Genomic DNA, 27756 nt, shown 5'->3' on the forward strand with positions numbered 1-27756 from the left:
AACTAATCAAACAAAATTTATATACATATACCATAATATTAAAATATTTAGAATAAAATAATAATTTTTTAAATGACATATTTGGTAATATGTAATATTAAAAAGATGGTTAGAGTATTTTACTACAAAATTAAAAACATGAACATTCACTTAATTTCACACACCATTAATGGTCATTTTGCACCAAACCCCTAAAAGAAGTCCATAAATGGAAAAAAAAAAAAAAAGAAAGGATTCATAAGTTTTTGGCTAAACCTTATAAAAAATAACAATTATGGCCCTGTTCGGTAAAAAAATTTTAAATAGTTTTTTGATTAAATAATAAAATTTTTGATAACAACACCGAAAAACATGTTCGGTGAGTTAAAGTTTTTTTAAACTTATTTTTAATTTTTTTAAATTTTAATTAAAATTGACCAAATTTTGAAAACACCATTTTCATACTTTCAATCTTTTTTTAAACCAATTTTTTTTTCTCCCATCTCAAGCTAGTGTATAGAGACCTCTCTCAAGCTTCAATGGCTTCTCATAGGTCTCTCCAAATTTTCTTCAGGTACACCATCTCTTTCATGTCTCTCCCTCATATGATTTCTTCTTCTTCTTCTTCTCAATCTCTTTTTCTGATTTTGTTTGGGATTAGGGTTTCTGATTTTCCTCTATTTTTTCTCTTGTCTAATATAATTGACACAGGACTCTGAGATTTTAGCTAAGCTCAGTGTATTCTTAATTCACAGGTACATATTTGTTCTTTCTTTCTGGTTTGAACCTCTTTTGGATTCTTGATTTATGTTTTTTTTGAAATTGTGTATTGCGGCTCTTTCCTCTGATATGTTGTGTGCAAAGAAGATATTGACAATTAGCGTAACTGGTTTTTCACTTTGTAAGGCAACGCTTCAGATGCAAATTTATGTTTCATAAAATAACTCCAAAAAAAAGGATGTTCAGACTTGTTTTTGGTGATGTTGATATTCGAAGTGTGGATTGCACAAGGAATGAGAGGGTAGGAAGGGATGCTTTTGGTTTTTCTCTCTTCTCTCTTCTTTGCTAAGCGTACTGTGAGATTATGGTTGTTTAGGTATTCCATAACCCCTTTGGCCACGGACTTGGACGTAGGGTGCACTATGACCTCACTGGTCATGGTTAAGAAAAACTCCATTACCCTACTGGTTTTGGATGAATCATTAGATATGATATTAGGGACAGTGGAGCCAGTAAACATTACTGGAGTTTCAGAACTGAACTCAAGGTGTTCATATTGACACTCTCTAAGGATGGTGGTACTGTCAGAATTGCTGAATGAACCAGACTGTAGGGCTTCGAGCTATTAGTTCTATTGATGCGTGCGTCTGCTTGGATTCTAGAAGCTCTTGAAGACATATACAACGCTGAGAAGATATTGAGATACAAGAAGCAATTCAGAATCAGTTCTGCAAGCTTATTGTTAGAGATTTTTCAAAACAGAAGGGGGAGTATACATGAAGCTATCCAAGTTAAGTAATAACTTGGTAAGGAGCATCATAGTCAAAATGGAGGAGAAGCTCCTAGGAAGGAGGAAGTTTGAGGAGTGTTTGGACAGGATTGTTGGATAGCAAAGATATAGCAAAGATAAGTTTCGGGTTGCTTGGAAAGAAGGAAGAGATTGCTCTGCATACAGTGAACCTTGTAAAGTTTCTAAACATTGGAATCAAGTAGTTCTCATTTTTAGAAATGATTGAACTGTGGGAAGCTATACAGTACCGAGTAAAAGATACGCTCAAGAAAAAATATGAGATAACCCTGTTATTTTATGAGAGAGCAGTACTGTAGTATTTTAATGCCAAGGAAAGATTAAGGTTGGAGAATATTGGCAAGTTAAGACTACCTGCAGTTACTACTATAACTTTAGCTTAGTGATAGATTCTACTCCTCTCTTGATAGATTAGTGCCAAATAGGGGGAGAAAGTGAGCTTTCTTAGTATTCCTAATAAAATAAATTACCTATCTATTGGTTAGCTAAAAGTGAATCTAGCTTGATCATATGTTGGAATGAAGGGCTATTGACTTATATTATGATAATAGAAAATTATTTGGAAGAGTGAATCTAGATTGTCTTTAGGGGCTTTCTTCTTCCTTCTTTGACCAAGTACATGCCAGTGTGGTGTGCAATTCTGGTTAGTTCAGTTGTCTTTGCCATGGCACATTTCAACGTACAGAAGATGCTTCCGCTTATTTTTCTTGGGGTTGTGATGGGTGCTGTCTTCGCATGGTCAAGAAATCTATTGCCGCCAATGCTCTTGCACAGCCTTTGGAATAGCTTTGTCTTTCTAGACTTAATGAAGTAAGCTGCTCTTCTCCATTATTAGTTAGTTTTACACTACGACACAATGAGAACATTTCTTCTTATTAGCTTATTCATTTTGGTGTTGCTAAGCCATACCAGCAGCACTAGTAATGTCTCTTTGGGTTCACCACCACTCACTGCACAACTTGATAAAAACGAGTCATGGCTATCACCATCTGGTGAATTCGCCTTTGGTTTCTAGAAAATCCAAAAAGGTGACTTCCTTCTTGCTATCTGGTTCAACAAAATACCTCAGAAAACCATTGTTTGGTCAGCCAATGGAAACAATCTTGTTCACCAAGGCTCCATCGTTAAACTAACCAGCCTTGGCTTAGTTTTGAGAGACTCAACAGGAACAGAAGTATGGTCTAGTGTTATCTCTGGCCTTGGAGTTGACCATGCAGCCATGTTCGACATTGGGAATTTAGTGCTCGCCAACCAGAATAATGTCAGTCTTTGGGAGAGTTTTTCTAACCCAACAAACACATTGTTGCCTAGCCAAATTCTTGGTCAAGACACACAACTCGCTGCTAGGTACTCTGAGTCAAATTACTCAAAAGGGAAGTTTTATTTTAAAGTTGACAAGGGAAATCTAGTGTTCTACGTTAGACAACTCTCAATGCCTAGTGAAGGTGATATTTCTTACTGGCCGGACAACCCAACCCCAAGCAACGACATAAGGGTGACTTTGGAATAGCATGTGAGAGAGACAGACAGAGAGAGATAGAGAGAGAAGGATAGAATAGTTTGTAAATGATTATTTTCCTGTTGATCTCATCTTCCATTCCAGCATTACAAAGTTCTTGTAGTTCCACAAGCCTGGTTAATAATTTATTTATTTTTATTTTCAACTCAGATTACTAGTACACAAGAGCATAGAATTAACTTAAAATGAGCAATAAAATTAGTGATGCATGATTTGTGTTTGCCACTGAAAAAAACAAAACAAACAGAGATAATATCAGATACAACATTACCTATATATTGGTTAGCTAAAAGTGAATCTAGCTTTGATCATATGTTGGAATGAAGGGCTATTGGCTTATATTCTGATAATAGAAAATTATATGGAAGAGTTTTTTACAAATACCAATGTTACCAGCCAGGGTATCTATTGCATTTTCAAGCTCATTTTTGATGATCTTTTGTCTCCACTTAGCTTCATTCAGCCTCCACTTATGGGAGGTATGATGGCCAACTCATTTTTGTCTTTAACAATGTTGATCTTTTGATAGATCCATATTACATGTTGCATTAGTTGCCATCACATTCGACATAGCATTAGGTTATGTTGCTGTAAATATGAAGTGCTTACTCTCTTATTACATGTGCTTTATGTAGGAGAATTGATGATCTAAGCTTGGAAATTTCAATTTCAGATCAAAGACCTCTTTGGCCCTGATCCCTTTGCTTTACTCAAGGTACACTCTCTTCCAATCCAATCATATAAATATATTACATATTTCTTTCATTATGGCTGTTCCTCCATTGTAGATTTGCGATAAAGTTTTGCTGCCACTCTTTGAATCTGATTCCATTTGCATTTGTGGATTTCTGCATTGTGGTTTTATTGGCTGTTTGGCAGCTGGGTTTTTGTTTGTTTTGCTTTTTCTTATGTGGGTGGATCTTACTTGGTGGTTTGGTAACTTAATATTATTGTAATAGATTCTGTTAGTGTTAATAAAAGATTAACTTAATATTATTCAAATTCTGATCTTAATAATGTTTAGGAATGTTTAGTCATTCAAATAATATTATTTTAACAGTTTCTGTTAGTGTTAATAAAGGATTAACTTAATATTATTCAAATTATGATCTTAATAATATTCAGGAATGTTTAGTCATTCAAATAATGTTCTTGAAATCGTTGTTTCTTTAGGAATAGTCTTATATTTGCATTTAGATTTCTTATTGAATATTTAGGTCTTACCTAGATGGCAGGTGTTGATAATGAAGTTCTTATTATTGAGAATAATGATGAGGCTTCTGTTTGGACTCAAAAGCATGAAGAAATTTTCATTGAACTTATGGAAGAAGAAGTCTTAAAGGGAAATAAGAATACCACAACCTTTACTAAGCAATCATGGAAATATATAAAGGAGGAGCTTTGTGGACGAGCAAAAAGAAATTATAGTGATATGCAACTAAGGAACAAATACAATCAATTAAAGCAAAAGCATAAGGATTTTAAGTCTTTACTAAAAGAGACTGGTATGTGATACAATGCAGCGACTGGAGAAGTTAGTGCGACAGATGAAGTTTGGGATAAACTTATTCGGGTAAAAATGATTTAAAATGGATTTTATGCTTGATTTATTTTGATAGGTATTAGTATATTTTATCAATATAATTTCATTTCATGTAGGTTAACAAGCCTGCTAAAAGATTTAGAAAGAAAGATTGTAAGTTTTATGAGAAATTATGCACTATCTTTGGTGATACTACTACAGCTGGTTCCAATGCTCATCCTTCAACTCGAAGTCCTTCTAATGATGATGATGCAACGTCAATAAGTCCTTCTACTATGAATGAAGAAAGTGGTTTTGATGAGGATGGTAACAAAAGAAGAGGTAAATCAACAGCCACTTCGAACTCTCGATCAGTAAAAAGAGCAAAGTTCTCATCAGCTTTGGCAGATGCACTGGCAACATATAATGAAATTGCAAAGCGAAAGACAGAATTGATAGAGAGATCAATGGCAACATCTGCATCACATTACTTATTGGATGAGAGTGTTGAAGCTCTTAATCAAATTGATGGAATTAGTGGAGAAGTATACGCAAAAGCTATTGAGAAGTTTGAGAACGAGGTGTCCAGAGCATTGTTTCTAAAGATGCCAGAGCATAGAAGAATAGATTGGTTGCTGAATTTGAAGTGAAAAAGTTTAGACTTTGTTTAGCTATGAACAAGATGACTTTATTTTGCTATTAACTTTAGTTTTGTTTAGCTTTTGACTGGATGACTTTGTTAAGCTATTGACTGGATGACTTTATTAGCTATTAACTGGATGACTTTAATAGCTATTGACTGGATGACTTTGTTTAGCTATTGACTGGATGACTTGTTAGATATTGACTGGATGACTTGTTTTGCCTATTTTGTTTTATGGTTTGACTTTGACTTTGAGTGTTTGTATATTTTTATATATTGAATGTAAAATTTAAAAGTTTTTTCTACTATCAAGATAAAATGTCTTTAAACGTTGCTCGGTTCAATAAGGATAATTTACTGGACGATTCAGATGATGAGTTTGGAGAGATTTTGCTATATTTTGCTTGCGAGGAATATAATCAATTATATCTATCTAAGCAACCTTGTAGAAATTCAGCTCTTTCAGGCCATGAATACGTTATGGAAGTGTTGCACGGGCATTGGAGTAGGTGTTATGATTTGCTTAGAATGAACAAAGATGTCTTCAAACTATTTTGTGGTGTTCTAAAAGAAATTTTTTTATTGAAGAACTCACGATATCTGTCTGTTGAAGAACAAGTGGCTATGTTCTTATTTGTGATTGACCATAATGAACGACATCGTGTGGTTGTTGAACGATTTCAACACTCCATCTCAACCACATCTCATTATTTTAGGAAGGTTTTGAAGGCAATATGTCGTCTATCCAAAGAACTAATTACTCCACCTTCATTTGATGTAACTCCTCCACAAATTCGATTCGATCCAAGATACTATCCATTTTTTAAGGTACAAAAATTTGAATTATTATTTTTTCCTTTCTTTCAATATTCAATAAAAAAAATATAATAATTTATTTTGTATTTTAGAATTGTGTTGGAGCTATAAATGGGACTTATATTTCTGCGCATGTTCCAATTGATGAACAAATACCATATCGAGGTCGAAAAGTGGATACAACTCAGAACGTTATGTGTGTATGTTCATTTGACATGAAGTTCACATACGTTGTCCCTGGATGGGAAGGATCAGCTAATGATGCACAGATTCTTCTAGAATGTGCCACAAACCTAGATTATGGATTTCCAATGCCGCCCCAAGGTAAGTATTTATCAAACTTATTATGTTGATTGACATTATTTTATATAAATATCTATAAGTAAAAACTAACATGAATTATCGTTGGATTAGGAAAATATTATCTTGTTGATTCTGGCTATACAAACATGCCTGGTTTTCTTTCGCCATACCGAGGGGAAAGGTATCATTTGGGCCAATACACAGATCTTAATCCCATAGGAAAAAAAGAGCTTTTCAATTATCGACACTCTTCCTTGAGAAATGTCATTGAGCGGTGTTTCGGCGTGTTGAAGGCCCGTTTTCCAATCCTAAAGCAAATGCATTCATATGATCTAAGAATACAAAAGTACATTGTCATTGCTTGCTGTGGGATTCATAATTTTACAAGGATAAATGCAGAAGCAGATGTATATTTTGATGGAGGTGAAGGAAATTCTGATGTACAGACCATTACTTTACAAAGCACGGATGAAACTTTGACTGGTAGTGTAGAGTTCAGTATTTCTAGAACTCATATACGTGAAATGGCTCATGTTCATGATGAAATTGCTGATCATATATGGAGAGCTAGTCGACGATAGTGAGATTGAGTAAAGACATTAGTTAATTGTTATGACTCGTTTAATACTTTACTTTAAGTTTGGACAATTATCAGTTCATATGTTTTTATTTTACTATGTAAACTTTCTTGATTTTGTGTTATCTCGTGGATAGATATTAAGTTTTGAAATTTGAGATTAATTGAATATTATTAATATGATCTTTTTTTACTATAATTTTCTTATTTTTTATTTTAAAATAATAAATAGTGGTCACAAAAAATATTTTTATTTTTTAGTTTAGAAAATGAAAATAAAAAATAAATTTAAAAAAAATATTTACCAAACATGTTTTTTATTTTTTATTTTTTTAAACAAAAAATAAAAATAAAAGTTACCAAACACATTTTTATTTTTATTTTAAAAAAACAGAAAACAAAAATGTTTATCAAGCACATTTTTATTTTATAAAAATAAAAAAACATAAAACAAAATATATTTTTATTTTTGAGTTTAAAAAATTTAAAAACAAAAATTTTACCAAACACAACCTATGTTATTGTTTGTAACAGTTTTCTATTTAATTTGTAAATATTGTTATAAAATTGTAACATATGGTTATAATTTTTTCAAATTTAGTTACAAAAAAATTGTATTGTCATAAATTTGTAAATTTTGTTTACAAAAACAAAATTACTCAGTATTTATGATTATATCACTCCGTATTTTTGCAAATTTTTAAAATACAGTATTTTTAGTATATATATATTTTTAAATCTTAGACATTTTTTTAAGTTAAAAAAACCAAAGAGGGAGGAGGAGGAGGATTTATCACGTTTTCCAAAAGTTTATTCACAAAATTATATGTATTGTAATTATATAGGATAGTTATATCTCTATATAGATATAAATATAGGAAAATTTGGGTATTTATATATATTGTGGGTTCATATATCCAAAAAATGCCACCCTATATCAACCTTACAAAATAATGCTACTATTTGCTTTGTTTCCAAATATACCCCTTTCATTTTTTTAGTCTTCATCTCTCTTCTCCCCCTCTCTCTTGGTTCACCATTTGATTCTTTGGAGAGCCATGACATGCCACCACCAAACCATCATCACCACCAAATTTATTTGAAAAAAATATCCACAACTTTGGCATCCTCCTTGGATTTTTTCTTCTCTCTTTAAAGTATCTATGGAGACTAAAAAAAATATTCATGATTGTTTTTTATGATTTCGAACTTAAACTTACTAAAAGTTCAATTAAGACACCAATATATGCATTTTCGAACAGATCTGTGCAAGATTTTTTTTGGTTTTTTTGGAATTTTTTCACAATTTTTTAGATCTAAAATGTAAGAATTTGCAGAAAACACGATATACCTCGATGTACCTTGATGCCCAGCTCGATAGGTCCTTAAAAATCATGATTTTCATGAAAAAAAAACCATCTGTCTTGACACACCTCGATGGAACTCGATACAATTCATAGAAAGTGCATAACTTTTCACTCGGGTGTCAGTTTGAGGTGTTTATAGATGCAATTACGAAACCTAAATATAAGTTTATAGATGTAATTACGAAACCTAAATATAAGTTTTCATTGACTACAGAAGGTATTGAAAGCCTGGGATTGAATTATTATTTTATAATTTATGAGATGGTGCATATAGAAAACTAATTTTTCTTTTTGACATGTTTTATTATGTAGGTGAATATTATGTTTTGGATTTTGAGTTTCCATGCACAAAAGGTTTTCTCCTACCATATCGTGGTGAAAGATACTATTTACAAGAATACAATAGTGGAAGTAATCGACCACGTGGTATGAAAGAACTATTCAATTATAGGCATTCTTCACTTAGGAAAGTCATTGAACGGTGCTTTGGTGTACTGAAAGCATGTTTTCCTATATTGAAGATGATGCCACCTTACAAATTGAGTAGACAACCTTTGATAGTTATTGCTTGCTGCACTCTTTATAATTTTATTCGTCAATGCACACAATGTGATCGTATGTTTAGAGAATGGGAAGAAGAAGAAGTTGAGGGTGAAGACAACATAGATGAAGCTAACACTAATGTGTCAAGATGTGAAATCAATTTGTCTGATGAATCTGTTGTAGTAATGGCAAGATGCCGAGATCGTATTGCTCAAGCTATGTGGACAACTTATAATAATATAACTTAGTCAACTATATTTTATTATTAGAAAATAATTTTAGTATTTAAATTGTGTTTATGAGGACATATTGTAGACTAATGGTGATTTTATATCTACTTCAGATTAAATATTTTATTTAAAATTTATTTAGGTATTAAAATTTCTCATATTTTTTAAGCATTATAATATTTTCTTGATTTATCTTACTTTTAAAAATTATTTATATATTAAAATTTATAATTATATTTTTTCAAGCAATATGATATTTTGTTAATTTATATGAAAATTAACAATATTATACTAAGTTACATTAAATATGCATGTGACATGTCACTTTTTATTAAAAAATCATAATAATAAGTATTAAAAAAATTCTTGTAAAAAAAATTTTGTTTTCTAAAAACTGCTTGTTTTTTTTATCATCCAACACATGTTTTTGGTTTTTGAAAACTATTTTTAGAAAACATTAGCCAAACACCATTGCATTTTTAAAACTACAAAAATTGTTTTCTATTCTCATTTATGAAAACACAATTTTGAAAATAAAAAACAATATCAAACAAGCCCTTTGTTTTTTTAAACTTTTTTGTGGTTCTAGTTGCTTTGTTGTGCTTGGGACCTAGCTTCCTGTTAGGTGTGTTTAGTTGCTTAGTTATTTAGTTTGGGTAGTCGGTCTGTCTGTGTGTTTATGCTATCGGTCAATGTTGTTGTTGTTTCAGTTGTGTTTTGGCCTCTTCCTTTGGAAGGGGTTCACCCAGGAAAAAAAATAGCAGAGGAGTTGATTTATATTTCAAAGATATCTTTTTATATAAAAAGTATGTATATAACAAAAATTATTAGTTTTAACAGTTTTTTTTTTGTTAACTTTAACATAATATTATAAATATTTAATGAAATATACCTTTAAAACTAATTAAAAATAGACATTTATTAATTATATTAATATAAATTTAAATATTATAAAATATAATTATTATAATAATATTTAATATAAAACTGCATATTTGTTACGCCCAAATTTCGAGAATGAATTAGCAACCTAAAAATATAGGCTCGCAAGTGGAAAGATCGAAAGTAGTAAAAGTATTTGGCACGATTACTTGTACTGTGAGCTCAAAAGCAGAGGTTTCCTCCGAAAGGTAGTTTTGAAAGACTGATCAGATAAGGAGGCGACGTTACTGGAAGCTAAGCTCGAAAGCGCGTTAAAGCAACACATGAGAATGTAGTTGTAAATTCCTATTTATGTAGGTTTGGTTAATATTGTGTGCAAACAACCCTATATTTAAGGGATATTTATTTAAATAATACATTTAATTTTTATTTATCGATATTTATTTATATTTTGAATTCAAATAAATTAGGTTTTAACTTCCCTAGAATTAAGGGAAGAATATTCTGTAACCGGGTCTATAAATAGCCTGGATGATAGTCATTTAGGGTTGCGCTAAATTCTTATACACAAAAAACTCTGTGAAATTGCTCTCAAATCTTTCATGCAGATAGATAAATGAAAGTGACTTGTGGACTAGGTAGATTTAACTATCGAACCACGTAAAAAAATCTTAATTCTTCTTTTCTTTCTTAATTATTCATTTGCTTAATTGCTCTTATTTTGAGTTGACGAAAAACATAGTCAACAGTTTGGTGCTTTCATTGAGAGCGTTAAACATTCTTTCAAGCGTCCCATTTTATAGACATGGCTATTGTAAACATCCCCGAAACAGGAAGTGGAGGACCACTCCCAGGAATTCGTGAAGAAGACACTCCGCGCACTGAAGAGCATCCTCGAAGGCTTGGCAAGCAGTCAGTCAATGATCAAACTCCCGATGAAGGGAACGTGTCAACCAAGTCTCGGGACCCTAGTCAAAGTTATAGGCCACAAAATCAGGATTATTATAATCCTGACAGATATGTTCCAATGGTGGAATTAGAACATCAAAGGCTGCAGGATAGATTAATCAAGGCTACTAGGTTAAATGAGGAGATGGCTAGATAGGCGGCTAAAGCCTAGGCACCCCCACAGAGAACTAGGGGGAGACCTCGAGGCAGTACGACAGCTAGAATGGCCGAGCAGAGAGCCTAACAAGATCAAGCAAGGGCTAGGGCAAATGTTGGGGTTAATTGTTAGGGGTTATGCCCTGAAAAGCTGTATTAGACATTTTCAATATTAAATAAAGTGAAAATTTTAAATATGTTTGATTATTAAATTATTATTTAAATAATTTATAGTATATGAATATTAGAAAATTCCATATTCATTTATGAGGGTATGATCTTGTATGAGTACGAGAGAATTAAGATCATACACAATAAATAAAATTGTCATCAACATATTAAAGTATGGAATCTTTAGTCAATGGTTGCTAGTACGATTTACTAAGCACATTATTTGGTGCAAGCAATTTAGATTCAGATTGCTGATGTAGATAGACATCTTAGTAAAGGTGTTGTATATAATTATGATTATATATGACTAGACCGATATGAATTAATTTCTTTATAGAACTTGTCGTTTATTTTAAAGACTTAATTCATATCACTTAGATGATCAATTAGTAGATCAGTCTAAATCTTAAGTATTCATGAACTCCTGCTCATGTTTACAAAGCTCTATTATTCACTCGTTAAAGTTTCTTTATTAATGAAGCTTGCAACTTTTTTTTGGGAATTTAGTAACATGGATGGCTGGGAACATGATTTACAGGATAAAATCCTGAGTTTCCTAACAAATCGAATATTGGTTCCCTTTCAGTGTTAATTCTGGAACTGAAAAGTTGTGCACAAATTTAGATTTGATCTAAATTAACTTTCACTGGTGAATTAATGGTACTAAAGGATAAAGAGATAATTAGAAGGGTAAAACGGTAATTTTGACCAATTCTAATTATGAACCGATAACAGGAGGACGAACTACTAATATTGTTTATATCAATGGACTACTGCTAATAAACTTAGTAGATATAATTCTATAATTACTAAGAGTGCAATTCCATATTTATAATGGAGTAATAATGGAATTAATAAATAAGATTATTGCATTGATGAGTGATGAACGAGTTTTAGACTCGTTTATCTATGTCTTTTTAGGTAGAGTATTATGTGTTTAGTTTTGTTTTGTTCTATTTTACGCTTGTTTTTGTGTGTTTTCAGGTGTCGAAGGGCTTAGGTGAGTTAGGTGTGGAAGCATGGTGGAAAAACCGACATAAGGACAAAAATTGGTGGAAAACTATGTTTCGGAGCACTTTCTGCGACCGTAGGAATGATATCCTACGATTGTAGGATATGTCTAGAAATGTGAAAAATGCATATTTTTAATGAAGGGTGTTTTGGTCATTTCATGTTTGGGAGAAATGCTAATCAGGTTTAAATTACGATTTTGGAGAGAAAAAAATGCACTTTTTGCAGACCTAGACTAGGAAAAGAGGATTGGGATCACTTTGGGAGAAGAGCTTGGATCGGCATAGAGTTCTTTTCTTTTCTTTTTATCTTTACTTTATGTTAATTTATTGTTTATGGATTTCTTCATTATGACCACGAACTAATTTTATTTTCTAGGGTTTTTAATGTAATCACTTGGATCTTTGTTATTTTCTATGAGGATTTCATGATTCTTTCTTCACTTCTATTCTAAATTATTTGATATGTTCTTAATGCTTATGAATGCTTGATCACCATTTGCATGATTTATGATTTTGATTCGAAATCTGAAAAGTGAGAATTGATTATGCTATGATTGAATAATCACAATTTTCATATTGGATGAAAATACCTATATGAATTGTGTAGTTTTAGGATTATTGTGTTCAATGCCTTTTATGTGTTGGAATTTATCACAAGAATGTAGAAAATTCACATGTAAATTGAGTTATATGTTTCTTGAAAAAGAGTAAGAATCATTTTTGTTAATCCGCTATTAGTTTAGGAAGAAGAATTGTGAAGTCTAATTTGCAAAATAATGAAGTGAAAAGTTGATGAAATTAAAATCCTTAGTTCTTTATTTTTGAAGTTTTTACAATTATTTGCTTTCTTTCATAGTGTTATTTTATGTTTATTGCTTTTGTTATTTTACTATTTTTGAAACCAATTTATTGTTGAACAAATAGAAATAGAAAATTAATTTGTTGGTAATTAGTAAATCAATCTTTGTGGGAACAATATTTATTTATCATTGTATTACTTGTATCGTTACGTATACTTGCGTATCAATTTTACACAACGAGTTTTTGACGCCGTTGCCGGGGATTGATTTTTATTAATATCAATACAATTAATTTTTATTCTAAATTGGTGTTTCTGTATTAATTGTCTCTAACTGTTGTGTTTGAGAATCTTAATTTCAAGTGTCAATTGGTATATGCGACGTCAAGGGATTAACAATCTTTTGCCCATTAATACTGAAATTGAGAGGACTTGCAGACAGAACAGAAAATAGAAATGGTTAGCAGAGATGGCCCAACATCAGGGCAATGTGTTGAATGGGGACTCTGCTGAGCCAGTAGTTCGAACACTCAGAGACTATGTACTCCTCGATGTTACTGGAGTACAATCATGCATCCAACCGCCGGCAGTTGTAGCCAATAATTTTGAAATTAAGTCGACGATTCTGCAAATGGTCTAGTCTACTGTCCAGTTTGGTGAACTCCCTACTGAGGACCCCAATACATACATAGCCAATTTCCTGGAGTTGTGTGGAACTTTTAAATATAATAGGGTCATCGACGATGCTATTAGACTGAGATTGTTCCCGTTCTCACTACGGGATAGAGCTAAAAGTTGGTTTAAATCTCTTCAAGCTAATTCAATTACTACATGGGAGGCATTAGCTTTGAAATTTCTTGCTAAATTTTTCCGTCCATCCAAGGCTGCACAGTTAAGAGGGGAAATTAATAACTTCTCTCAATTTGATGGAGAGTCTCTTTATGATGTATGGGAGAGGTTTAAGGAGCTTTTGAGGAAGTGTCCTCATCATGGGATTGAACAATGGATGTTAGTCCATAATTTTTACAATGGTCTGTGTGGGACGACTCGTACCATTATTGACAGTGCAGCAGGTGGTGCTTTTATGCGCAAGAGTGCTAATGAGGCCTATGAATTGCTTGAAGAAATGGCCATGAATAACTATCAGTGGCCTAGTGAACGGGATAGAAATAAGAAGGTAGTTGGTATGCATGAGTTGGATGCTATTACTGCTCTCATTGCTCCTGTTGCATCATTGACCAAGCAACTGCAAAAAAATTCTATGGCCACTCAAGTCATGTAGATCCAAGCGACATGTCATAATTGTGGTGGTTCTCACCCATATGAGTAGTGCATGGTAGTTGAGATGAACAATTCCATTCCCATGGAACAGGCGAATATGATGGAAAATTTCAATAGGCAAGCTAATTATCCATTCTCCAACCTGTTCAACCAAGGGTGGAGAAATCAGCCTAATTTTGCATGGAGAAATAATCAGGGTCCTCAAGAAATTCAGCACCCTATGATTCAAGCTCCATCTCATGCACCGTTACAACCACCGGTACTACCTGTTTCTCAAGAGAAGATAAATGAGTTACAAGCTGCACTGTTAACTCTGACCAACTCTCAATCTCAATTTATGACAGAAACTTGCTCATCCATCAGGAATCTTGAGATGCAAGTTGGTCAGTTGACAAATATGTTACAAAGTAGGCCTCAAGGAAATTTCCCAAGTAATACAGAGGTGAATCCTAAAGAGCAGTGTAATGCAATCTCTTTGAGGAGTGAGACGAAGTTGGAAGAGCCATTTAAGAAGTCTATACCTATACCAATAGTTGAAGCTGAGAATGAGGGTAAGGTAGAAGAAGAGGTTATTGCCAACCTTAAGAAGAAGCAGTCACCTGTGAGCTATGAGCACCACATCAAGATTCCATATCCTCAGCGAATTCAAAAGAAGACCCTTGACAAGTAGTTTTCAAAGTTTCTAGACATTTTTCAAAAACTTCACATTAACATACCTTTTGCCAAGACACTTGAACAAATGCCAAGCTATGTGAAGTTTATGAAGGGAATCTTGTCAAAGAAAAAGAAGTTGGAGGATTATGAGACAGCAACGCTTACTGAGGAGTGCAGTGCTATTTTACAGAAGAAACTACCTCCCAAGCTTAAAGATCCAGGTAGTTTCACGATTCCTTACTCAATAGGAGATACTGTTATGACCAATGCCTTATGTGATTTAGGGGCTAGTGTAAATTTAATGCCCTTATCTATTTTTCGGAAGCTGAAATTGGGAGAAGCTCGCCCCACTACTGTGTCCTTACAAATGGCAGACCTCTCTGTTAAGCAACCTCATGGAGTAATTGAAGATGTCTTAGTTAAGGTTGGTAAATTTATATTCCCTGCTGATTTTATAATTCTAGATATGGAGGAAGATGTAAACATTCCCATTATTTTGGGAAGACCATTCTTAGCCACAGGGAGAGCACTAATTGATGTACAAAAGGGAGAGTTGAAGCTGGGAGTGTAAAATGAATATGTAACATTTAATGTTTTTGCAGAAACTGATATTCCAACTTGTTGTAGAGTGGATGTGGTATGTAGTGGTGGTAGTAATTTGGAAACCACAAAGAGAAAAATCAATGCTGAAATTGGTAGTCGAGCAGTTCGTCATTGTTTGAAACAGTTCTATAGTGGGAAGGCTCGAAGGCTACATGAGCGATGGAAGGCTCCGACGATTAGCAACATCAAAAGAAGAGTTTTTGCTTATGACACTATGGCTCTAAAGGATGAGCGGGGTGGACTTGACTCGGGTTGAAGTTTAATGAAGGAAGTGAGCGTCTAGTTGGAAACGTTAAATAAAGTGTCACTAGGAGGCATCCTAAGTTCATTTAATTTCTTTAAGTTTGTTAAGTTTTTAAGCTATTTTAGTTGAGAAAATTTGTATTTTTTTAGTTAGTTTTTGTTTGATTTTAATTTTCTTGTAAATATTGTTGATTATGGAATCGTGAAATACGTGAAAAAATAATTGAAAATGGTGAAAAAAAGGAAAGAAATTGTGGTTTGTGGAGCAGACTTGCGACTGCAGGAACCACTTCCTACGACTGCAACTCCAGTGGTCTAGGCCTATTGGTCAGCTTTGTACGATCGCATTACGTATCTTGCGACTGCACGCGACACTGCTGAAAAATCGCCTAGGGGTTCAATCCTGCGACCGCAGGAAGGGTGTCCTGCGGCCACAGGATCACGTTTTTTTATAATAAAAAATAAAAAAAATCCTAGAACATAAACCAAAGGATGGACACTTTGGTGTCTCAATTCCAGCAGCACCACTTATGGAGTGTCAATGTGGCACAGAACCAATATGCCTACAACCAAGCCTTCACCACTCATTTTGGCATTGACACTAGTGGATTTCCACCATCCACAATAACCTAACTTTGGGTATCCTCCACCTGAGGGGGATGCCGAGGGTAGGTCCTTCATCGTGAGTCGAGTTAGGTAAGTTTCCTTTCCTTAGCTTTTATTTAAACAATGGGGACAATTTTTTTGGTAAATTTGGGGAAGAGGGATTTATTTTAGTTATTTGTGTTAAGTTAGTTGAGTCAAGTTGCTGTTTAGTTTGGTATTTTGTTAAATTGTGTTTGGTTTTGTGTGTTAATTGTGTTGCGTGTTAGGGTATCTAGAGAGTCTGCCGAATCAAGATAACAATGATTAACCGATGAGAATACGTGAATGACTTGTAATATAATTCGAGAAAAATATATTTGATTGTAAAAAAATCTGTGTGCTTGGTTTGATCACTTCTTTGGATTACTTTAATTCATTGTAAAACTCAATATTTGATCATGATTGGTAAATTCTTGCATTTAAATGTATGTACACGTGCTGAATTTTGAATGTGGAAAGAATGTATGAACAATTCTAGAACTTTCTTGCTTGTTAGTTGAGGCGAAATCATAGACAATGCATGTGTTAGGAAAATGATTTAGGCAAATTTTTTTTGGAATGTTTGAATCTTTCAAGCCAACCTTGATTAATTTATCCCTAGTTACCTATTTTGGAGCCTAAAAGTATAACTTTTTTATTGTTAACCACTTATTTTGAGCCTAATTGAATACTTTATTATTTTTCATTCCCTTGATTTATACCATGAGCATATAAATATGTAAATGGGGATTGATTTGTAATGGGTGTTATTTTGTGATTTGGTTGTGACAATAGAAAAATAAAAGAAAAGATTGAGAGAAAAATGCGAAAAAAATTGAGATTGAAAATAAACTACACTTCTTATGTTTGTTCACATTGAAAAACATAAGTTTGGGGAAGTGTAGTTAAATAATAATAATAAAAAAGATATATCTAGTGTGAATTTTTCTCAATCTTGGAAAATAAAGGGAAATTTGGGGTTGTTTGGATTATAATATGGATATCAGGTTTGGTTTGTTTTGATTATATGCTTATGGTATATTTGAGCTAAAATGACTATCTTATCTACCGTTACCTAAGCCTCTCAATACAAGCTTTAAAAGACCTTTTGATTCTTGAACATGCGTTGATTTATATTAGTGGAGAATAATAAGTTAGCAAGCATATGGAAATATAGGATTTGATGGATTGATGGTGAGAATTTGGTGTGTGTAAATTATTTTAAATGTGTGTTATTTACTGTTCATGGTTGAGTAGACAAAAATGATCAATGGGTTAAGGTAAGTTGAAGAAGTGGTTGGATTGAAAATCTGGATTACTTGTCAGTTATTTTTCAAGAATTATATATGCTTGTCATTCATTAATTTTGAGGCTTAAAAATTGTGATTATCTTGATTCATTTGTTTAGTTTGTCTTGAGTCTTGTTTTCTTTGCTAGAGGGCGAGCAAATGTTAAGTTTGGGGAAGTTTGATGAACAAGTTTTAGACTTGTTTATCTATGTCTTTTTAGGTAGAGTATTAGGTGTTCAGTTTTGTTTTGTTCTATTTTACACTTGTTTTTGTGTGTTTTCAGGTGTCGAAGGGCTTAGGTGAGTTAGGTGTGGAAACATGGTGGAAAAATCGACAAAAGGACAAAAATTGGTGGAAAACTGTGTTTGGGAGCACTTTCTGCAATTGCAGGAATGAGATTTTGCGGCTGCAATTCCAAAAAAGTTGGGCATTTCTAGGGCATTCCTACGACCACAGGAATGCTATCATGCAACCGTAGGATATGTCTAGAAATGTGAAAAACATAGATTTTTAATGAAGGGTGTTTTGGTCATTTCATGTTTGGGAGAAACGCTAATCAGGTTTAAATTACGATTTTGGAGAGAAAACGAGGCACTTTTTGCAGACCTAGACTAGGAAAAGAGGATTGGGATCACTTTGGGAGAAGAGCTTGGATCGGCATAGAGTTCTTTTCTTTTCTTTTTATCTTTACTTTATGTTAATTTATTGTTTATGGATTTCTTCATTATGAACATGAACTAATTTTATTTTCTAGAGTTTTTAATGTAATCACTTGGATCTTTGTTATTTTCTATGAGGATTTCATGATTCTTTCTTCACTTCTATTCTAAATTATTTGATATGTTCTTAATGCTTATGAATGCTTGATCACCATTTGCATGATTTATGATTTTGATTCGAAATCTGAAAAGTGAGAATTGATTATGCTATGATTGAATAATCACAATTTTCATATTGGATGAAAATACCTATATGAATTGTGTAGTTTTAGGATTATTGTGTTCAATGCCTTTCATGTGTTGAAATTTATCACAAGAATGTAGAAAATTCACATGTAAATTGAGTTATTTGTTTCTTGAAAAAGAGTAAGAATCGTTTTTGTTAATCCGCTATTAGTTTAGGAAGAAGAATTGTGAAGTCTGATTGGTGAAATAATGAAGTGAAAAGTTGATGAAATTAAAATCCCTAGTTCTTTATTTTTGAAGTTTTTACAATTATTTGCTTTCTTTCATAGTGTTATTTTATGTTTATTGCTTTTGTTATTTTAATATTTTTGAAACCAATTTATTGTTGACCAAATAGAAATAGAAAATTAATTTGTTGGTAATTAGTAAATCAATCTCTGTGGGGACGATCTTTATTTATCATTGTATTACTTGTGTCGATTACGTATACTTGCGTATCAATTTTACACAACAATGAGTTCAATAAATAATCTGGTTTATTGGAGCTTAGTGTTATAGGTCCATGGTCCTCGAGTCACCTTTATACCACACTGTCAAGGGTATGGATGTCACAAAATAAAAGAGGAAGGAGAATTTATTTTGCAAGGGTAAAATAGTAATTGTTTATTTTATTATAAATAAGTAATATTAAATAAATTGGGAAAACACCATTGTCTGGACAAGATAGATGTTGGCGCCACCTATGCTGTTTGGACAACAGCATTGGCGCCAACCAATGTGTAAGAACAGTGGTGGGTGCCTACATCATAGGGTGGAGTCCACTGGGTTTAATTTTGGATTATTATTTTAATTCAAAAATTAAATATTTATTTAAATTTAAATTTAATAGTTTGTTATAGATATTTTAATGTGATTGAAATATTCTCTCACAGGTAGTTGAGAGATTCTCTCCTAGCAGTTGAGATATTCCCTCAAGTGGTTGAGAGATTCTCTCATTCGGTTATTAGATATTAAATTATTTAAATATTTAAATTTGAAATAATATCTATAGAATAATCGGTTAAAAATATTTATTTAAATATTTATAATATTATTATTTAATGTTTAAATAAATAAATGTCTTTATTATATATTATTATCTTAACCTAAATAATTTTATATAGGGTTAATTTAATTATACCGGTATAATCATAAATCTATATATCGATACATTTAGGAAACCTTAAAAGGTTAATTGAATTATTTACTCTCCTCTCCCATTACTGTTCTTGCTCATGAGTTGAGACAAAAACAAGAACACATAATTTTGTGAATCCTATTAGCCCACACTGATACTTGAGTGTTGAGGTAGGCTTGGAAGACTACGGTGTGAGTTTTTTCATCATCCATCATCATCATTTTCTACCAGCTTCGATAGGAAGATCGTTTTTAATACGAAAAGAAAGCAAAGACACTTGATAGGCATTAAGAGGTATTTTTCTGCTACCATTATTGCTTTATGTTTTAATATATGTCACATATGGGGGATCCTTGGGGTCAGTACAATGATAATCAACATAAATGCTTCCGCTGCAAATGTAGTGTCTCAGAATTTTACTTAGCTAGATAATAGTAATAGTAGTAGTAGTAGTAGTAGCAGCAGCAACAGTAGTAGTAGTAGTAGTAGTAGTAGTAGTAGTAGTAGTAGTAGTATAGTAATAACTTGTAGTATTTTAGTTTACATGGTTATTGGTTCAAGCCGGGATTTAGTTGGAAACTCATAAAAACAATTATAAATTTTATAAGTTTAACCTATAGTTTAGAAATATTAATTATAACATAAGGTTTGATTAATATACTTGCTGCTAGAAATATTATTTATTATAACCTAATGTTTAGATAGAATTGATAAGAACGTGACTTGTCACAAGCATGTTTATTAAGGATTTAAACATTTTGGATGAATAATTTAATAAAGGATAAATCTAGAAGCTCTAGAACCTTCCAGCAGCTGTTAGGATCACATTTTACTCAGTCAAAGTTGTTTAAAAAATTCAAAATATGTTGAAAGAGTGCAGAAACGTGTTTGATATATCAATGTATGCCGATATATCACCTACGGGAGATACAGAAAACACGTTGACTTCGCACGAACGAAAGCACGGGACATAGGTAGAGGCGATATATAGCCTAGGGTAGGCGATATATCGGCTCATGAAGCCAGTTTTGAATCTTTGTGGATTTAAATTAGAAATAGCTCCCAACCACTTGGACTTGCTCTTGAACGTTTTTGACCGAGTTCTGGGCATCTGTTGAAACGCAAATTCAAATCTTTTCAATTATTATTCATTTATTTATTCATTTTAAAAGGGGTTAGTTTCACTCCTTGAACTCTATAAATATGACCTAATACTCAGCCATTTCACTCATCATTCAAGCATTCTTCAAAGCTTCCAAGCTGCTAAGATTACTCTTGAGAGAAAACACTTGGGTTTTGGGTTATAGGTTTTCCAATCTAGGCTTTTCTAAACATTTGGGAAGTAAGATAGAGTGACTTTTCGGTATCGAGGTGTAGATCGGAGTTCTAGATCATCCAAGGTATTCTTATCCTCAGGTTTAATCCATCATAGTTCTTTTATTTTCTTCCATTTTCTTTCAGGTCCTAACTCATTATTATGGCTTTTTGGTTAGGTGTTTAAGTTCCTTGAAACTTAAGGTTTTTCAGTAAGTTTCTATCTTAATGGTTTAGTTCTCTTTTTCATTTTTTTTAGAAACTCATGGTTTTTACTGTTGGTTTTAGGAGTGTTCCAATCCTGTTCTTGTCTCCAATATCCCGGTTTTTGGTAAGGAAAATAGGTTAGATTATATGTGTTTATATGATGTGTTATGATATGTTTATATGATATGATATGTGCTATGTATATATGCATAAATATGTTTTGTATTCACTTGGGGTTTATAGTTGCTTAGATAGCAAACCCCAAGATTTTTATCATTATCGTGGATTAGAGTTATGATTTACCCTACCTCGATTAGTAGACAGAGGACCTAGATGGGTTATCATATACTATTTTGTGATCTAACCTACCTCGATTAGTAGACTGAGGACCTAGGTGATTTTATCACATTCTACGGTAATGAGTTAGTGACCATTAATATTGTAGTCCTATATGATATACGTTTTTATGTCATATATTTTATAGTATATGTTTTATGATATAGTCTTATGATTTATGATATATGTTTTAAGTAGATTTTCCTTGTTGGGCATTAGACTCATTCCTTTTGTTTTAGATGATACAGGAAAATGAACTTGGAAGGTAGGACAGATTCGTGGCAGCTTGGCATGTGTATTGGGGATGAATGGATTGAATGGATTGCGGGAAGATCGAGGATGACGTTGTTTAAAGTCTTTTAATTTATGTTTTATGTATTTATGAACTTAGTATATAAACGATTGATTAAAGTTTATGTTTTTATGTTTTATATACTAAACAATGGGTACCCATACCTTATTTTGTATTTCGTACCGTATTTTCGATTTTTAATAAAGTTATAATATTTTATGTATGTATAAATTCCAAAATAGTAGTTATGTTTAGTAGTTTTTAATGGTCCGAGGTCTAGAATTAATCGGGGCATTACAACAAACCTAATTTAGTACCGTAAAACCAACATTAACCAGTCAAGGGTTTCATCTTGAAACCCGGTAATAACCAACCAAGCTAGAGAAATTCCCACTAACACTGGGAATAACCGAGCTCCCCCACAGGCGGCTTGGAGTATTAACCCAGATTTTGCGAGGCCAACTGCAAACAATGAAAGGCCATTACCATCTCCAATAAGGCATCTGTCCTCTCTAATAAGGCACCCATCACCAGTGTGAGAGATGCCATAGGCACCAGGTGGACCTCGAGCTGGAGAAGGGGAACCTTAGAGGCCTGTCTGATGTGCAAGGAGTGCAAGTTGCGACAGGAATCCTCAGTCTCAGCCTGAGCAAATGAGTAACCACGAGGCCCCAATAGGGGCTGACCAAGGGAATAGACGAGTGAGACAACCCAGCCGTCTGGGAGTTATCTGTCGAGGTCACGGGCAACTGGGAATAGAGTGCACATGGACAATCCACCTCGAAACTATTCCCAACCAGAACAACAAAGGGCTATCAGTTTTCTCGACGACAAACAAGACTACAACAGGTCGGTGAGTGTCTATAATACCGAACCGAGGTACTATGCGATTTATTCTAACAATGGACCCGATATTCGAGACCACTTGAACCATAGCCAAGGGCAGTACAACTAGAAAAATTCAGACTTAAGGGCACATCTAAATGCCCAAAGAGAACCCTTACAGCCTGTATACGAGAATACTTATAAGCCGATACTACAAGGGGCTGGAGTTCCTTGGAACAATAACTAGCCCACAGTAGTGCAAGCTCCGCCCCTAGTAGATCTGGTCTAGGAAAGGATAAATTAGCTTGAGGAGTAGTTCAGGATCCATCGAAAGGGAAAGGACAAGGAAAAGGCTTACGATTCAGATGAGGAGCTCAAACCTTGCTCCTCATATCTCGAGCATGCCTTTCCCGAATAGGTTTAAGAGTGGCACCATACGACGGGAACACCGATCCTAGTAGCCACTTGAGCACATTCAACACGATGATGAAAGCCAATAGTGTTGGCCTCGAGCTTAGATGCATGCTCTTCCCAACGAAGCTGATGGAAGCTACAAAAAGTTGGTTTGACAAGTTCCGAAGACATTCAATCTCGTCATGGGAACAATTGTCAAAGGAGTTAAAAAAGCAGTTTCGGGCGCCATTGCAAATACAATAGGATGGCCAAAGGAAAAAGAATGATGAGGTTCGACTGGGCATCAACAAGGGGGGGCTCTTGATTCAGATGGTATGGTGGAATCTAGTGTGGCTTGTAACTCAGAGGAGGGTATTTCTTGTGCTATGGATTTCCCATCTCTTTCTGAAATTGATAGATTGGTGACCCATGCTCTGCAATGGCACTGGTAACAATGAGGCTCCTAAGTTGGAATGTCTAGGGAGTTGGGAACGCTAGCCTGAAACTGGATATGGCCAAGGCATATGACAGACTGAAGTGGCAATTTATTGAAGTCATGATGTTGAAATTGGGGTATAAGAAGGAGTGGGTCAAAAAGATCATGGCTTGTATTACTTCATTAAGCTTCACCTTTCTTATTAATTGTGAAGTGAAAGGCAAGGTTTTTCCTCAAAGGGGGTTATGCCAGAGAGATCATCTTTCCCCACACTGGTTCTTATTTTGTGCGGAGGCTTTTTCTTGTGTGATTAAGAAGGCAGAAATGGGGGGTAAAATAACAGGGCTAAACTTTGGAAAGAATGGTCTATCGGTCTCACATCTATTATTTGCATACGATAGCCTTATCTTTTTTGAGGCTAAGGAAGAGGAATGTAAATGTTTTAAGGATTTGTTGGATAAGTACACCATAGCATCGTGACAGACAATCAATTTTTTATTAATATGAAATGTGCTTGGTAGAACTACTTGTAATAGTGACAAATGTAAGTTAGCTGATTTGATGGGTGTTAAAGTGGTTGATAATTATGGGAAGTATCTTGGGCTGCCTTCTTTTGCTGGGAGGAAGAAAAATGAGTTGTTTGAAGAGATTAAAAATAGAGTGTGGAATAAAGTGAAGGGATGGAAGACTCCTTTATTTTCGGAAGCTGGTAAAGAGGTGCTTATAAAGGCCATTATACAGGCTATTCCCACATACACAATGAGTTGCTTTAGGTTACTTAAAAGTTTGATCAAAAGCCTACATGGGATGGCAGCTAGATTTGGTGGGGTTCTTCTGAGAAGAATATAAAAATTCATTGGTGCAAATGAGATTTTCTTTGTAAGCCTAAAGAGAAAGGTGGGCTTTGATTCAGGGACTTGAGCTTTTTAATCAAGCCTTACTAGCTAAGCATGTGTGGAGATGCTTAAGTTTTCCTAACTCTCTTCGTAGCAAAGTTATGTATGAATGTTATTTTCCTAAAAATGATATTTTGAAGGCGAAGTGTCGATCCAATGCTTCTTTTGTTTGAAGGAGTTTGATGTTGGGAAAGAAGGCAATTCTTAAGGGCTATAAATGGAGGACAAGGAGTGGTAATGAAGTGCAGGTGGTGGAAGACTCATGGCTGTCAGGATCTAGGAGTTTTGGCATATATGATAAACCATGAATTCCCCCTAGTTTGTATAATTGATTTGAAAAGGGCAGATGGTATGTGGGATTCAGACTCTATAAATGTTGTTTTCAATGAAGATGATGCCGAGCTGATTTTACAAATGCTAAGTGAGGAGTAGGAGCTGGAAGACAAGGTGATGTAGCAGTATACTAAAAATGGGAAATATTCTGTAAAGAGTGGTTACAAAGTGGCTATAGAAATTCGTGAGACATGAAAATAACTGAGTCATGGTGGACCTTAATTTGTGTAGAAGTTGAGAGTACCACCTAAAATTAAACACTTTTATGGAAAATTAGCCAATCGTGGCTGCCCACTAACCGTGCTTTATCTTGCAGGTGGGGCCTTGGTGTTTCAGATGTAATGGATGACAAAAAGAAGAGATATTTATCATGCAATTTGGCGATGCAGTGCAGTCTCGCAAGTTTGGAAACTATACGGATTTTGGAATCAGATGAAGATGCAAAGAGATGAATATATGATATCTTTTCTTAGTCGAATGTCACACTATTGGTCTCGACATTTATGGACAATTAGGAATAATATTAATCATGGAGGATACAACCCCGTGCTTGTGATATTCAATCTGAGCTGGTGTGGCAGATTTGTGTGTGAGTTGAAGGATAATACAACTGAGAAGGAGCAGCATGTTCAGAGAGAGACTGCTAAGTGGGAGGCCCGACCTATTGTCGGCTGCTAATAATGCGTGGATGCTGGTTCTAACAAATTAAAGGGATGCGCTATATAGTGTGGGCATTATTACAAGGGAAGCTACTGGTATGGTGATTAATGCTAAAGCTAAGTTTATTGATAAACCTTTTGAATCTCTGACTATGGAATTTATTGCTATCCGCGATGGATTAAGAGCCGGGATTGATTACCAATTGCCTAATTTCTGTGTGGAATTCGACTGTCTTGCAGCTATTCAACTAATTGGAGCATAATGAAGATGGATGCAGGGATGTAGATGGACTCTCAAGATTATTAGGACTTTAATTAATGCAACATGATTATTTTTGTGGGTTGTAATTTGTTTATAGAGAGGCCAGTCAAGTGTCTCATGTTTTAGCCAATCAAGCTTTGTTAAACAAAGTTAGTGCTATGTGGATTGGGGTTTCACCCCTTGTTTTAGTCAGGCCTTGTGGCTGGACATGCCTTTTCCTATGTAATGTTGTTTTAGATGAATGAACTAATTACATTTCACAATATATATAGGATATTTCTTATTTGAGGGCAGGTGATGGCATTTTTTGTGCAGACTGAGTCAATTGAGTGTCATTTCGTTATGATGGAATTGTTTGCATCTATTTTTTACTTTTAAGTATATTATTCTGATAGCCCACGTGCAACATTAAATGTTGTATCTTTTTTTATAGCTTTCCCAAATATTTGATTAGGGTTGGAGCCACATAAATAGTATAATTTTTCTGGTTTCTTCTATCTTCTAATTACCTCTCCCTTCTCCAAAATCTTGCAAATGAATATTGAGATACAGGTTTGAATATGATCTTATTACATACATACCTTTTGTGAAATGTAAAAGATTCAAATTTTTCGTATAAAATAATTTATGAATCAATTGATACTGATTTTGTTAATTCAATCTATGCAGGTAAAGTGTTTGGAGTTATTTGTCGAATGCAGTATTAGTGAAGGAATGACTTAATTATTGATCTTGTAAGTGATTAAAGTTTGTACATTTCCATTTGTTTATATTTGCCCAATCTTTTATCTCTTTATTCACATTAATTGATTTGAAGTTTTTTTAAACCGATTATTTATCCTTCATATGTTTGATTGCTGTTTTGGTTTGTATACCATGTTTTAATGTTGTAATATTCTACATGTTTTAATTTGTTTTTTATATTAAATTTTTCAGGATTTATTGTGGATATTCGGTGTATGCACAGAAGGTGTTTGACAAAATAATTTAGAGATGCACAGTATGTAATTGTGAATTGGTTAAGAAATTATATTTTCATTTATATGTGTTAGTTGAGTGAAGAACGATAATTGCAGATACAAAGTATGTTTCGATTTTTTATTTCACTGCCAGAATACAAGGGGAGCACATGAAAGATAGTAATAAGAAACATAAAACTTGTATAACTTATATAAGACAATTCTAATCATAATATACTTGTTATCTTATACTCAAAGTTGAGGGCATTTTTTTGTCCATTGATTTTTAATCCAATAGCTAAGATGTATGTTTAGTTAAAATAGAATTGGGTGGATTTGATTTTTCTCTCGTTTATTTTATTAAATGTGTTTCATTAAACATGTTTCTTTCTTAACTAACCATTCCTCATAAAAACCATTCCTCTCAGATGTTATTATTTTTCCTATAACTGAACTTCATTAATAGTTTTTTTTAACACCATCATCTTGCCATCAAGGTCCTAAGTCTAACAAATGTATATGTATCTGTTCTGCACAAAGTCCTCATAAGGAAGTAAAAGACTTTATACATTGCCACATCCTTGACTTAATCCACAACTCATTCAGGTTGTTTTACTGACGTAGTGTTTTGTGTTATAAGATTAGCACATATTGTCTATTTCCTTTATTGCTTTATACAATTTTATATTAATTTCATATAATCATTTGATTTATTTCCTTTCCCAATGAAAATTCATTAAAAAAATGGTTTTGCTTTATTATCTTTATGTTCTTCGCATCATAAAAAAATTGCAAACAACATTAATAAACCTAATAGACATACCGAATCAAAGTGTCATTCTATACACATATATCTTCATGCTCTTCGCATCATAAAAAAATAAACCTTTTATCAATGACCAAAATGTCAATGTTTTGAAACCCAAATCTTATTACAACACACAAATCATATATATAGAAAAACCACATTATTAAAATAATATATTCATTTGAATATTATTTCAAACACATGGTGGGCACTAATTAAAACTATTATCAAACTATATAAACCTCCTTAAAATCACTACAGAAC

The 27756-nt window shown here is 33.4% G+C and overlaps 2 protein-coding genes, 2 long non-coding RNA genes and 1 other non-coding gene across 5 annotated transcripts; 4 read left to right on the forward strand and 1 right to left on the reverse strand.

Annotated features, from left to right (window-relative positions):
* The first annotated feature begins 663 nt into the window (after positions 1 to 663).
* Positions 664 to 4594, forward strand: LOC133820975 (uncharacterized). Its single transcript, XR_009887243.1, has 3 exons — positions 664 to 734; positions 3662 to 3741; positions 4255 to 4594. It is a non-coding gene; the product is annotated as an uncharacterized LOC133820975 (long non-coding RNA).
* Positions 4595 to 5509: 915 nt separating this feature from the next.
* On the forward strand, positions 5510 to 6891 carry LOC133823730 (uncharacterized). The gene is made up of 3 exons (XM_062256576.1): positions 5510 to 6019; positions 6100 to 6331; positions 6422 to 6891. Exons 1-3 carry the CDS (start codon positions 5510 to 5512, stop codon positions 6889 to 6891), a joined length of 1212 nt encoding a protein of 403 aa, XP_062112560.1.
* Positions 6892 to 13465: 6574 nt separating this feature from the next.
* LOC133823731 (uncharacterized) lies at positions 13466 to 14947 on the forward strand. The gene is made up of 4 exons (XM_062256577.1): positions 13466 to 13537; positions 13637 to 14027; positions 14121 to 14269; positions 14369 to 14947. The coding sequence occupies exons 1-4, from the start codon at positions 13466 to 13468 to the stop codon at positions 14945 to 14947; spliced, it is 1191 nt and encodes a 396-aa protein (XP_062112561.1).
* Positions 13887 to 13992, reverse strand: LOC133828291 (small nucleolar RNA R71). The gene has a single exon (XR_009890919.1). It is a non-coding gene; the product is annotated as a small nucleolar RNA R71 (small nucleolar RNA).
* An 11073-nt stretch (positions 14948 to 26020) lies between the features above and the next one.
* LOC133820976 (uncharacterized) lies at positions 26021 to 26968 on the forward strand. The gene is made up of 3 exons (XR_009887244.1): positions 26021 to 26277; positions 26395 to 26459; positions 26662 to 26968. It is a non-coding gene; the product is annotated as an uncharacterized LOC133820976 (long non-coding RNA).
* Positions 26969 to 27756: the final 788 nt, after the last annotated feature.

This window comes from Humulus lupulus, chromosome 3 (genome assembly GCF_963169125.1).
Source record: "Humulus lupulus chromosome 3, drHumLupu1.1, whole genome shotgun sequence".
Taxonomy (NCBI): Eukaryota; Viridiplantae; Streptophyta; class Magnoliopsida; order Rosales; family Cannabaceae; genus Humulus; species Humulus lupulus.

Excerpts from the sequence above, each read along its gene's own strand:
- LOC133823730 (XM_062256576.1), top strand. The coding sequence starts at position 5,510 with ATGTCTTTAAACGTTGCTCGGTTCAATAAGGATAATTTACTGGACGAT. Across the intron at positions 6,020-6,099 it reads GATACTATCCATTTTTTAAG|AATTGTGTTGGAGCTATAAA; the intron begins GTACAAAAATTT and ends TTTGTATTTTAG. Across the intron at positions 6,332-6,421 it reads ATTTCCAATGCCGCCCCAAG|GAAAATATTATCTTGTTGAT; the intron begins GTAAGTATTTAT and ends TCGTTGGATTAG.
- LOC133823731 (XM_062256577.1), top strand. The coding sequence starts at position 13,466 with ATGGCCCAACATCAGGGCAATGTGTTGAATGGGGACTCTGCTGAGCCA. Across the intron at positions 13,538-13,636 it reads TTCGAACACTCAGAGACTAT|TCTACTGTCCAGTTTGGTGA; the intron begins GTACTCCTCGAT and ends CAAATGGTCTAG. Across the intron at positions 14,270-14,368 it reads AAAATTCTATGGCCACTCAA|GCGAATATGATGGAAAATTT; the intron begins GTCATGTAGATC and ends CCCATGGAACAG.